The 14,369-nt window shown below is 38.1% G+C and overlaps 1 protein-coding gene across 16 annotated transcripts in view; it reads right to left on the bottom strand.

Annotated features, from left to right (window-relative positions):
• Positions 1 to 14,369, bottom strand: part of MAGI1 (membrane associated guanylate kinase, WW and PDZ domain containing 1) — a 642,924-nt gene that overhangs the window by 109,102 nt on the left and 519,453 nt on the right. For all 16 annotated transcript variants that reach the window (XM_006077265.4, XM_025272540.3, XM_006077266.4 and 13 more), the window contains exons 4-5: positions 8,654 to 8,860; positions 448 to 649 (exon numbers count right to left, since the gene is read on the bottom strand). In XM_006077265.4, the coding sequence (XP_006077327.1) occupies positions 448 to 649; positions 8,654 to 8,860 (409 nt within the window). The remainder of the gene's footprint in view (positions 1 to 447; positions 650 to 8,653; positions 8,861 to 14,369) is intronic.

Below are 14,369 nucleotides of genomic sequence, written 5' to 3'. Positions count from 1 at the left end.
AATCAAATTTGGACAAAATGTTTGCAAATCACAAATGTAATTAAGGAATTGAATCAAAAATATGTGAAGAACTCCTTTAATACTCAAAGGAAACTGTAACCCAATTAAGAAAAAAAAAAAAAAAGCAAAGGATTTACCTCTTCTAAGCAGCTAGATATATTCTTCATATTAATATATAATATCATAATTTATATATGCACCATAATTAAGTTGTTTAACTCTTTAGGGAAATAATTATTCTTATGCTTCCTCCAGCTCTTCAGATGCAATGGTTAGGATGTTATGCTAATTGCTTTTTTTGTACAAGACTTGTTAAATTGTAGGAGAGAAGACCAACAGCATGTGATCAATCCTTTTAGAGTTAATTTACATCTGTAGCTGCTAGAGAAAGAGAAAGGAAATGGGGGGAAAAAGGGAGAGATACAAGTAGAAATAATGGTACTTTACTCTATAAAATAGACTTCTCCATTTTCGGTATAGGCCATCTCCCAGTTTTCAGGTAGAGGACCTAAATTATCCTCTGCAGAAAGAGGTAGGTATTGAGGGAACTTCTGAGAAGGGTCCGTGATGGGAGCAGCGATGATGCTACTATTCACAGGTGGGTGTGCTGCTTCTTGGAGACTGTGCTCTTCTTGGTCACCAGAATCGGCTATTTATTCACCAGAGAGAGAAAGAGAGAAAAAAAAAATTCATCAATCATACTCCAAACCAGGGTGATCATTACTGTGCACACTTATGTTCTTAAAATCCTTTCCTAACTGCAGGACATCAACTATATTCTGTCTTACTTAGATGAAAGTTCTTTTAATAGAAAACACTGACATGATAAACCAAATTTATTTTACTGAAAAAGAAGAAAAGGAGAAAATACGCTCAAATAATGCATTACTCACAATCCCAGAAATGTCAAAGAAGAAACATATTCATGACTCAAACCCTCAAGTCCCTCTAACTTTAAGAAGGCCATCAAGTCACAGACTGAGCTGAACTCTCATTACTTGGTATCATTTGGCTTCATGACTCAAAAGGACTTCTGGGGCAAGGCAAAAGTCCATGCTGAAAACACAGAGATAGTGACATTATCATCCACTTGTAAAAATTTATCTAAAATATTTTTGGTAGATGGTGGTGAATATCAAAGACTGACAAATCAAACTAAAAAGTCTACAAAGGTTTAGAATATAGAGACAGCTCCACCAATGAGTCAGTCTAGCCTCTTTTGGAAAAGTGAGTAGAATGTTCCTGTGAAAACCAAGACAGTTACCCCCAAAAAGTATCCTGTGGGTGGACTGATTTGACTTGGGTCTTGAAGGCTCTAAGTTTCTGAATCTCCTTGCCTTCTTGTTAACTAGAAATATCCAGAGGGGATGTCATCAGAGTTTCCACAAATGGCATTGTTGACATTCTGGTTGAATTTTTATAGAGGCTGATGATATTAAATGTCAATCTCTATGGGACTTTAAAACATTAATCGCGGGATGTAGTCATTTTCTGTCTCCCACAATAGTTCTCCTACAGACATTTCTGATTTACTCAAAGCCAACTGAGGAATAATAAAAGGTTGCTTTCAAATCTTTCTCTGATGAGTAGCTCCCAATGACACACATGAGAATAAAGGCAATCCAAAAGTTGGATGGAGGATGCGTCAAGCCTATTAAACAATTACCTCCACCAAATATCCACTGCCTTTGAGAAGGAAGCCTGGGGTCTTTCACTGCCCTGCATCTATATCCTCTTCTTCTGGTACCAACCACTCGGATCTCCATTTGGAAATCATCTCCTTCATCGGAGGTTCATGTGGTCCAGGTGGACACTGACCTATGCCCACTCCTAGCTCATGCAGTAGGCTCAAGTCACACCCATTTCACTCTTGCCTTTATGGCTGGATCAGGCACATGATCCCTAGCAAACTACTGATGGTTCAGCATACAAGTGCTTGCTGAACTATTAGGCAAGAGGTAGCCTCTTGATGCTAAAATTAATAAGCTGGTAGAGTCTCATGTTGTGAGATGAGAATGCTGATGGTGCTGATGGCCATCTTGATGAACCTTGGCAAGGCTTATCTGAGAACTAAACCCTCATGGAGAAAAGATGAAATATGAGAAAGTCACCCAAAACCCCTGATGAAGCCTCTCTGATTACATGTACTCCTGGCTTCTCCAATTGCTTGATCCCCTCAATTCCCTCTCCTGCTTAAACCAATCTGAATTGCTTTTACAATTTGCACCCATGAGTGGCGATTAGTAAAATTTTAAGTTAGAAGAAAAAAAGAGGAAATTAGGCCACTATGGAAGAAACAGTTTGAAACTGGTGTGAGCGTGTGTGTTCAATTGCTTCAGTCGTGATCGACTCTTTGCAACCCTAGGACTGTAGCCCACCAGGCTCTTCTGTCCATGAGATTCTCCATGCAAGGATACTGGAGTGGGTTGCCATGCCCTACTCCAGGGGATCTTCCCTAACCAGGTACTGAACCTGTGTCTCCTCTGTCTCCTGCACTGTAGGCAGATACTTGACAGCTGAGCCACCAGGAAAGCCCTTGAAATTGGTAATCAATAACAAAAATTCAAAAGTTGTCAAGAATTAAAAGCATGCATGTGTGCTTAGTCTCCTCAGTCATGTCTGACTCTTTGTGATCACATGGACTGTAGCCCACTAGGCTCATCTGTTTACAGGATTCTTCAGGCAAGAATACTGCAGTGGGATGCCATTCCCTCCTCCAGGCATGGCTCCCTACTTCAGAGAATAGATTTGGAATTAGGTTCAAAATACATACTTTGAGAGCACCCAGGTGATTGAGATTCAAGTACAAGCATTACATTTTGAAGACTGAGATACAAAAAGTACTAAAAAAAAAAAAAAAATCACTGGAATCTTTAGTTTCTCAGATAGGTTTGGTCAGCTGTCAATGTGCCAGAGTATGGTGCAGCCACATGGTACAAATAATGGATATCCAGAACACTGCATCCTATCAGAAGGAAGTAGAGAACACCACACCAGGCAATTAGCATCCTGAAAAAAGTGGACTCAGGGTTTCCAGATCTCTGACTCTTTACGAGAAGGTGGAAATTTATATTTTGATGCAAAAATTACCAATCTACCAATCATAATTCCTTAACAAAATAAAGCAGTGTGTCTGGCTCAAGCAAAAGAAAAAAAAGAAAGGTAGTGACTATAAGCACTGACTATGAGGCCAGTCTACTTGAGTCTGAATCTTGGCTTTATGTTTACTGGGTTTACTCAACCTTTATGTGCTTGAGTTTCCTTATCTTTACAGTTGGAATAGTAACAGTACCTACCTTATAAGATTGTAGGGAGGATTAGTTTACGTAAAGCACTCAGTACAGTTTTTAGTATACAATAAATCTCATCTTTCTCATTAAAGTCGTTATTATTAATCTTTGCTTCCTGGCCAGAGCTGGCCCATAGGCTGCAGATTCATAACAAATAGGCAGAAAAGGATGGATTAGACATCAAACCTCAGATCAAATCACAGTGTGCCTGTTTCTAGCTGTGTGTCTTTGAAAGAGACTTTACCTTTCTGGGTATCTGTTTTCTCATCTGTAAAATGGGCATAACACATGCACTACAAGAATGGAATGTTTTCAATACATGCAAAGCAGCTGCCAAAGCACCTGGTGCTCAGAGTGCTCCAGAGAGCTCAGGACCAGGACTGACTACCAGAAATACCCAGGGCCAAAGTCAGTGGTCATCTCTTAATATGACATTTAAGAGTCAGAGAAATGCTGGGACAATAGTAGACACTCAATAATTTGACTGAAAAATCTTAATTAACCCATTTTAATAGAAACTAGATGTAACAGGAAAAGGATGGTAGCCATAGGTAGCTCACTACAGATGAAAAGAGAAATAATGTGATTTAATACCTAATGTATACAATTTATGCTGGGAAGAAAAGAGAGGAGGGAGAGGAAGAAAGTCCTGCCAGCATTCCAAAATCTCGACTACATGAAGGGAATATTAGCTCACTGGAAATACATATATGTAAATTGTAACTTCCTAGAGAAAAAAGAAATTCCTCTAGCAATGAATCCTTATTTTAAATTATCCAAATATTTATTTTATAGGGTCTCAGTCTCTTCCTGTTTTAAAACCACTTTATTTACATATAACTGACATACAAAAAGTTACAGATATTAATTTCTCAGCTTTATTGAGGTATAACTGACAAAACTGTAAGATATTTAAAATGAACATCATGACAATTTGACATATGTTACCCAAGGATTCCTTCCATCTAGTTAATTTTTTTGGGAAAAAAAAAAAGATAGATATTAAACACATACAGCTTGATATGTTTAGTTTTCTGTTTCTTTTTTCAATAGAACCTTAAACATTCTCATTCTCTGAAAGAAAATGAGAAGTTCAAAAATGAGAGAGTGGGGCAGATTTTAAAAATTCATACTCCTAATCATAGCTTTGACCCTGACACATGCTCTGACTTCAAAAACTCTTTCATTTAATTTACAAACATTTAAGAGCATTGCTATCATGCTCTAACGATTAGATAACTAAATTATTACTAAAGATTGCCAATGTATCCAAAGAGGACAGGTAGAATGGATTACTGGAATACTGAGACTGGCAAGTAGATAAGAAGCTACATGCTCCAACTGCCTAGTGGGATTGATAACACTATTTCTCAGGGTTTCTGTCTGCAAAATGGGGAAGATAATAGTTAGACTGCTTATTTCTCAAAATTTCCAAAAGGTTTATAAGATACATGTGAAAAAGACTCATAAACCATAAACAAACACAAAAAACATTTTCATTTATAGACGCTTCCCAGTATTTACATCACACACACACACACACACACACACACACACACACTCTTAGGAGATTTTGAAGGTGACTTTGAGAACATACACTCATGTCAAACACACATTCTGGAGCTTATTTTAAATTACACATGCATTTAGATTTATGTGTACACTCACTGTGTACATAACCAGTCAAAATCTTTGATGCTGCAAAGGGCTAACAAACTTAACTTAAAACACAAAGCCATATAGATTCTGGAGTCAAGGTTTTTGGGTTGAAATGACAGCTTTGAGCCTCACTGGCTGAGTACTACTGGACAAGTGGTTAGAACTCCCCAGTAATATGCATGAGAGCTTACCAAAATGCCTGCCACAGAGCACTGGGGAAACATTAGCTCTTTTGGTAATATCATCCTCTCTTGACATTCTAAAGCAGTATGTTACCATTAATCACTAATGAAAAGAAGCATCGGCAGCCTAATGTTGAACAATAGGGAAGCTGTTGAGGAAACAAGCTTTGGAAGACAATTAAATAACATTTTTGGTGTCTCTTAGATATGGTTGATGGATGCATCAACTACTTTTTAGTTGTAGTGGTTTGTTACATATTTTCCAAGTTTTTCATTAATGAACAAAATCTTTTAAAAAATGTTTTAATTTACTTATGTAAATAACTGTGTGTTTTACCCAACAATTTAAGCTTACATCTATCTTCATGAAGCACATACAGTATTCTCTCTCCAGGGCCTCCTTTAAATCTATAATTTGGGCATTATTTGAGGACGATTCTCCTTTTGCCTTGTGTTCGACAGTAAGTTCTATGGTAATGAACCTGGGATGACTGCTCATTACTCAGCTCCTGCCTCCATCTTCGCTTGCAGAAAGGAAGACACAACCTCCCCAGGATGCTCCAGGCCTTCAGTAGCCTGCTCATCTGGCAGCAGACAGTGCCAATATTATTTAGGCATGTTATTTAGGTATCCTGTTTTCCTTTCAAAAGACCCAAGCAGATGTCAGCTGAAATCGTATCAACAGCACCTGTGGCGGATTCATTTTGATATTTGCAAAACTAATACAATTATGTAAAGTTTAAAAATAAAATAAAATTAAAAAAAAATATCCTAGTTAAATATCATTTTAAATAGCGGTATTGTGTTTCTACATTTGAATCCGGTACCCTTCATCACAACTGGCCCAACCAGGAGCCAAGACCTCGAAGCAGCTGGTGGATTGCTACTTATCAGTGGTTCAGAATGCAAGATGCTTTGACACAGCTAGCATGGTACACATCTCACAGACTGGGCAGTGTCAATTATTTCAAAGAATTCACACGAGTGAGAGTATGACAGCTTCTCAGCTGTCATATTTGCAGTCTGGTAAGTAAGAAGCCATTTATTCAACATATCCCTTGCATACTGAAGATGCCCGATTGCTTGTCTATCTCAAGATCAATTCTCTCCCTGTACATCTGATCAGGTGACGATCAGCTTTCTTTCTTTGTGCATGAATGTTTAGACTGCTTTTAGCAATGATGACCTGGGGACAGATTTTTTTTTTTTGACACCAGGATTTCAAATAGGGGTGTTACAAGGTCAGATTTTCTGAGGCTTGGCTTCTACAACAGAGATTTATAGCAGTTAGAAATTAGGAAACATCCAGACCTACAATCAGCTATCCTTGCTCTGTTCATGCTTTGTACCAACAAATTTATTTAGTCAATGGAGGACATACAAAGGTACACATCTATATTTTGGGTTATATCATGATTTGCTAGTCTTACTTGCTGAAAAATCAAGACCCTTTTTTTTAATCCATAATGTGCTTTCATTTTGGTGACAGCTACTATATATGGATAAAATATTTTGAAGTAGGTGAAATTAGCTGATTTCAATAAATGCCTAAGTAAAAACAGGTAAATTTCTCCTAGATACTGTTAACAATAGGTCAGTGACCGGCCTAATGAAGAAAATGGAAATTTTCATGAACTTGAATCCTTAGAGCTGGAAGGGGGAACCTGATGTGATTGAATCCTAATCAGTAATTAGAGAAGTTAGATACTAAGTTCATAACAAGACAGCTACCAAGAACAAAGCTAGGGTAGCAAACCGGGTCTCCTCCTTTCTCTAGTGCTTCTTGCAGAATGGCTGGGCTACTGTTATGATTGTAAGTCACCAAAAACATTTTTTTTTAATTGTTAACTTGAAAAATTTTAGACTTCTGTGTTCAATGAACGAGAAAGCTTCAGAGAGGTCCATACAGGCAGTAAAAAGCACTCAACTAATAGAAGCTGTTTATCTGAAAGACTGTTAGACTTGACAGCTCAAGGAGGAAAATATTCTAAAATATCAAAGAAAACAAGTACAGGAAAAACAGAAGAAACAAGATGGTCTTCAAAGTCACAACCTTATAGACTGGAGTAACTCATATCTTATGCATTTGTTAAATTTTGAGTTACTCTATATATTAAACCCCCACAAAGCCAAAAATATTATTGACCCATTCTGGGTCACTGTGCTAACCTACAGAGCATATATCATGGCCTCAGTGAACAGTGCCTCCCAGGAATGTGCACTTCCTAATCTGCATAGCTTTATGCAGAGGGTTTGTCCTTGAAGAGCCTTTCATAAAATACAGCCTACTAAGCTTGAGCATAGATAGCTCTGACTGTATATTAAAAATTATACTGCAATGAGCAATATATGCTATGCAATATAAAATACATATACAAAATATAATCTTAGAATATTTATTATTTTTCCATTTTTTATTTCTTATGGAATGTAGTAAACTTTGCATTAATTAACTGAAAACATGATTTACTTCCACTGTATCTCTATTTACAAAGGTATGAGCTAAAAGGATGCATTCCATATAGCATCAAGTGATATTAAACAAATTCTCCTACTTCTCTTTATAAACAATCAGCCATAATTATGGAGGAGTGTCAAGGCCAAGTAATAAATGAACAAAATAGTGATTCTTATAGGTATCATTTTGAAGAGAGAGAAAGGATGCCGATTATTTTTTATTTCCTTCTACAAACACTTCCCTCCTGTCCCTTTAAGATAGCTGGGTGAAGTTAAAAGATTCTTGACAAGAAGCATGAAAAAAAAAACCAGGGAAAAGATCAGCTATTATACAGAGTGAAGTAAGTCAGAAAGAGAAACACAAATGTCGTATATTAACGCATATATATGGAATCTAGAAAGATGGTACTGATGAACCTATTTGCAGGGCAACAGTGGAGACTCAGACATACAGAACAGACTTGTGGACACAGTGGAGGAAGGGAGGGTGGGAGGAATGGAGAGTGTAGCATGGAGACATACACGCAAACATATGTGAAACAAATAGCCTGTGGGAATTTGCTGTATGACTCAGGGAGCTCAAACCAGTGTTCTGACAACCTAGTGGGAGGGAGGTTCAAAAGGGAGGGGACATATGTATACCTATGGCCGATTCACATTAATGTATGGCAGTAACCAAAACCATATTGTAAAGCAATTACCCTTCAATTAAAAATAAAAATTTTAAAAATAAGGGAGATGGGAGGGAGGTTCAAGAGGAAGGGGACACATGTATACCTATGGCTGATTTATGTTGATGTTTGACAGAAAACAACAAAATTCTGTAAAGCAATGATCCTTCAATAAAAAAAATTAATAAAATTTAAAAAAGAAAAAAAAATTTCTGGGCACAGGAAAAAGATAAAAAGACCATCTCTTCCATAAGCACTGTGTAGTCAGAGTTTGAATTCTGGTGATCCTTCCAAATTCTTCCTGAGAACAGAAACCTCCTCACAACTCCTTGTAAATCCTCCCCCCGCCCTCCTTTCCCAAGTCCACTGAGGGGGAGCATCGTCTGGTCTTTACCTGTAAAGCTACTGTTCATTTCAGGAACATCATCCTCTTCCTCATTCTCCGCGTGGACTATGCCAGCATTTTGCATATCATTGTAGGACTTGGTTCGCTTTGGGGTCGACTGCTTGGAGCCAGAGTGAAGGCTTTGCAAGGCATCCGTCGTGATCACTTTCCCACTGACTGGCTGGCTAGGAGGTTTGGGTGTCCCATAATAGTTTCCTAGGTGATGGAGAGACACATTTGCATGTTTTAGAAAGAATACTTTGTTTTTCTCAAGTCTGCAAATCCAAATCTCTTAGCCCATTAAAAAAAAAAAAATTTTTTTTTTTTTTTTTAAATTAGAAAACCAGAACAAACTGTATTTCATTTCTGGAATGGGTAAGAAAACATGTTGGTCCTACCCAGTTAGACATGGAGATTTCAGAAGCCAGGAGGAAAGCTGCATTGTGGTGGGGAAAGAACCTACTAGGGATGAAAACAAAAGGGGCTGTGCAGAATGGAAAAGCTTCATCCTCATTACATTTGAATTTCAATTGGTCACCATTTCACATATATGCACTAGCATAATGCAGAATCCAATTTGGAGTGAGTGGCACACAAAATAACAAATTCATTACCGCCAGCACCCTTACAAGCTGACACAGTGGAGGTCACCCTCCCTTAACAAGGAAACTCCTCAAGAGGGAACCCAAGCAGTATTTTTTTTAAAAAAAAGAGCGTGAACACCACGTGGCACCTCTTTAACTGAATGGCAGGTCTGACTGGCACGGTCATGTGTGGCTGGAACAAACCCTTGCCTAGCTCTAACAGGAAACTCTGGGTCAGCAGTGGCAGAGTGGCACCCTTCACGGGTCACTTGTTTAGTCAGTGCCCATTTTCATTTTTAGACACTTCCCTCTAGAGTTTGGCTCAGCTCTGACTCTCATGTGCAAAGTGACTCTGGGCAGGACCAGGATAGGCTTTTACGTCTTAATGTTTTTTTTATTTAAAATGTGTATATTTTTAGTGTGCAGTACATAAATCTAACTAGTAAAATAAAATATTTACTTTAAAAAGTTAAGTGATAAAGCAATACTTTATAAAATTGACTTTTTAAAATGTGAAGATTAAACTTCAAGTTTAAAAAAGCAGATATATTTAATAAGAAATTAATTGAGTACATAATAACAATGGTAGCAATGATGTTCCTTTTGAACACAAGTTAACAAGTTATTTTAAAGAAAGTGTCAAGAAAATAATGGACACTATAACAAGATATAGACAAAATCTTGAAGGTAATTCACGAATGGGCAACGTTTGAAAACGACAGCTTAAAATCAATAATATTCAGTGACCATATGACCAAAAGCATCAACATCAGATTGCCATCAATCCACTCACCATCTCACATCTTTTAGAGTAAGGCCAGATAGACAGATTTTATTAAGCCCTACAAAAAATCCTATGCAATGTCTCTAGTTTTGTGCTTGGTAAAGTAGAATTTGTAAATAATAACAAATCCTATACACGCTGTTTCTTTCCAAGAATCACATCCCATTGTCGAACCTCACCACATAATTAAATCATATAAAATACACATTTTAATGATACGAGCACAGAAGCAGAGAAGACAGGAATATGATTCTCTGTATGAGACACACAGATATTACAGAATTTATATACAGTAAGCTTTATCTTTATAATTAAATTTTCTTTATGAACATTATTTCAAACTATTTTTTGAATCATCGAATTTATGAACATATGCATCCACTTTCTTTGAGAGTGGTGTAAACAGCATGTGTCAGCAGGGAAATCTTGAACACACATATTAAAAAGAGCAGCAGACTAAAGGGCACCATGTTTGAACTTAAAGGAAACCACACAGAAGCCGATGAGCACATTCTGGTGGCTTACACTCAATTCAATCACTTCTCTCACACAAGGTGCTATCTCGACCTCTTCAAAACCTTCATTCAGCTTTCTGACTCAAAGGTACAGAGACAGAGTGGAACCAGCGTGAAGAAACGGCATCCGTGTGTGTTTCTAGGGACTAACACAAGTGCAGGGAAAATGCACACACACATAAGCCAAGACTCAGCCTGCGTTTCTCAACAGGTTACACCAAAGGCTGCCCATTTGATGAAGTTGAAACTCGCAGTTGACAAGGGTCTTAAGGGCCTTTCTTAAGTTGAAGGCCGCAGCATTGACTATTTTCACTAACTGAAGATTCTTAGTGGGGTTTAGAGAAATAAAACAGTTGACTATTTAAAAAGCAATTTTCATGGTGAACAAGAAATAAAGACAAAGCTCTACCGAATTCTTTATGATCTTTATCATACCAAAACATAGTGTACACTTTAGAGTTAGAGATTAAAGTAAGACCAATATCTACAAATAAGAATCTTCCACTGAAGGATGCGATTTAAAAAACTCTTGATTAATAATTTTATAATTACAATTTTATAACATTCATGAAGCTATTGTCATTTAAAAATCAATTAAAACTTAGACATCCTTGTTTATGACAGAAATAAACATCTGGAAAAGAAATGTTCTACCTAAATTTGACAAATTTATGTGGATTTTCCTCAGTTTTCAAGGGAGGTCAGGGTCTTTCTTAAGTTAGTAAATGATTAGCAGATTTCTCAACACAATTACAAATTCCCCTCAAACAACCCACTTATTCATAGTTGTTTCCTGCTTCTGGAAATCAGTATAAGATTGATTAGAGACAGATAAAGTACATATTATTAGACTGAACCATATGCAACTGTTGATGTAGAAGACAAACTGTCAAATATCAGCAATTTCATTTGGGTTAATCTAAAGTATAGATTCGGAGAAGGCGATGGCACCCCACTCCAGTACTTTTGCCTGGAAAATCCCATGGATGGAGGAGCCTGGTGGGCTGAAGTCCATGGGGTCGCTAAGAGTTGGACACGACTGAGCGACTTCACTTTCACTTTTCACTTTCATGCATTGGAGAAGGAAATGGCAACCCACTCCAGTGTTCTTGCCTAGAGAATCCCAGGGACGGGGGAGCCTGGTGGGCTGCCATCTATGGGGTCGCACAGAGTCGGACACGACTGAAGTGACTTAGCAGCAGCAAAGTATAGATTAATGTATGCTCAACAATCACTGGATCACAGAAAAAGCAAGAGAGTTCCAGAAAAACATCTACTTCTGCTTCACTGACTATGTTAAAGCCTTTGACCATGTGGATCACAACAAACTGTGGAAAATTCTTAAAGAGATGAGAGTACCAGACCACCTGACCTGTCTCCTGAGAAACCGGTATGTGAGTCAGAAAGCCACAGCGAGAACCTTACATAGAATGACTTGTCCAAAATTGGGAAAGGAATATGACAAGGCTGCATACTGTCACCCTGTTTATTTACTTTATATGGAGAGTACATCGTGCAAAAATACCAGGCTGGATGGATCACAAGTTAGAATCAGGATTGCAGGGAGGAATATCAACAACCTCAGATATGCAGATGATACCACTATAATGGTAGGAAGTGAAGAGGAACTAAAGATCCTCTTGATGAGGTTGAAAAGGCTGGCTTAAAACTCAACATTAAAAAAACTAAGATCACGGCAACTGGTCCCATCACTTCATGACAAATAGAAGGGGTAAAAGTGGAAGTAGTGACAGATTTTATTTTATTGGTCTCCAAAGTCGTCATGGATGGTGACTGTAGCCATAAAATTAAAAGATGCCTGCTCCTTGGAAGGAAAGCTATGACAAACCTAGATAACCTATTAAAAAGCAGACATTACTTTGCTGACAAAGGTGCATGTAGTCAAAGCTCCATTTTCCAGTAGTCATATATGAATGTGACAGTTGGACCATAAAGAAGGCTGAGTGCTAAAGAAATAATGCTTTCAAATTGTGGTACTGGAGAAAACTCATGAGTTCCTTGGTCTGCAAGGAGAACAAAATAGTTAATCCTAAAGGAAATCAACACTGAATATTCACTGGAAGGACTGATGCTGAAGCTGAAGCTCCAATACTTTGGCCACCTGATGTGAAGAGCGGACTCATCCTATTATGAGGATACAATGAGACAGTCCATTTAATGCTTTTAGCACTTGCAAAAGACTTCATTACAAGGCTTGATACATGCTATAATACTTAATGTTAACAGTGTATGTTTCGAATCTTTAAAAGGAAGCTCTTTACACCTTAGTAGAAGGAGTAATGAGACAATGTGTCTGAAGTGCTTGCCACATGGTAACAGAGTACCACAACTTTACTGACATAAAGGAACAAGCAGGTAAACCTCCCAATGACCAAATAACCTTGAGCAAATTACTTACTATCATCTCATACTTTCTCTGTGATATGATAATGGCAGCATGAGCTCAAATAACATGATGGGATTACCACGACAATCAAATTATGTAACTTTCTCAAACGTACCCCGTAAACTATAAGGTGTTATAAATATGAGAGAGTGTAATTATTCAAACTTCTCTAGCGTATTACCTACAACCTTTACAGAAAAGCCTCTATCAAGTGGTGTTTCCTAAGGGCAGAGGGTTCAACTTTCCATTGCAGATACATTTTTCAAAATAAAGAATTTAGTGACCCACATTTAAAAACTGAGTATCTCTGATTCAAGTCTGGATATACTGAGACATGCTGCTGGACAAACTGTAAAGTCTGTTTTCCTGATATTTGTCTCTTATGGGCAATGTTGGTGACAAGTGTGTGACCAAATTCACCAGGACCACATTATACTGTGGTGTTGGAGGAGACTTCTGAATGTCCCTTGGACTGCAAGGAGATCAAACCAGTCAATCCTAAAGGAAATCAATTCTGAATATTCATTGGAAGGACTGATGCTGAAGCTGAAAAACTCCAACACTTTGGCTACCTGATGCGAAGAATTGACTCATTGGAAAAAGACCCTGATGCTGGGAAACATTAAAGGCAGGAGGAGAAAGGGACAACAGAGGATGATATGGTTGGATGGCATTACTGATTCGATGGACATGAGTTGGAGCAAGCTCTGGGATTTGGTGATAGACAGGGAAACCTGGCGTGCTGCAGTCCATGGGGTTGCAAAGAATCAGACAGGACTGAGCGACTGAACTGAACACTCACACAATTAAGGATTTCTGCACAGAGCTTTTGGCTCCTATCTTTGGTGTGTCTCAGCCTTTGCCAGACAAACACCTTGACCTCAACCTAGAAGAGTACCCTAAGGTCTGAGCAGATAAAGGGGCATGGACATAAGAGGGATGGAAAAAAACTTTAAACTTCAAAAAATCCTCAGGAATTCCGACAGGTCTGTGAATGAACTAATTTTTGCTGAATCTGGGATTGGCCATGTTATCTTTCCACACAACCAAGGGAAGATGACTCATGCACTCCTCCGTTTACCACCGTTCCCACCAGCACTGCCTTCACCCGCCATATATTACTCACTCCACTCATTTTGACCTCCAGGCATTTAAATTCAAAACCTTGCCCTTCCAGGAAACTCTCCACCTCATCAATCATTTCCACTCTGGTCAGCATCAAGTCAAGCCTATCCAGAAACACAAACCTTACATAGAATATGCACAAGAGACTTCCTGTGAAGACTATATGGATCACTTAATGGTACTAAGTAAAAATCACTTGAAGAATTATAAATGAATAAAAGATTAATTTAGGTTATCACTTGGCATGCTGCACAGTTTCTAAGAGACACGAGCCTGACCATCCCACAGTCCCCATGTTAGCCAAGACACA

The sequence above is a fragment of the Bubalus bubalis genome, chromosome 21 (genome assembly GCF_019923935.1).
Source record: "Bubalus bubalis isolate 160015118507 breed Murrah chromosome 21, NDDB_SH_1, whole genome shotgun sequence".
Taxonomy (NCBI): domain Eukaryota; kingdom Metazoa; phylum Chordata; class Mammalia; order Artiodactyla; family Bovidae; genus Bubalus; species Bubalus bubalis.
The sequence above is the reverse complement of the archived record's forward strand: the minus strand, read 5'-3'. Positions and strand labels throughout refer to the sequence as shown.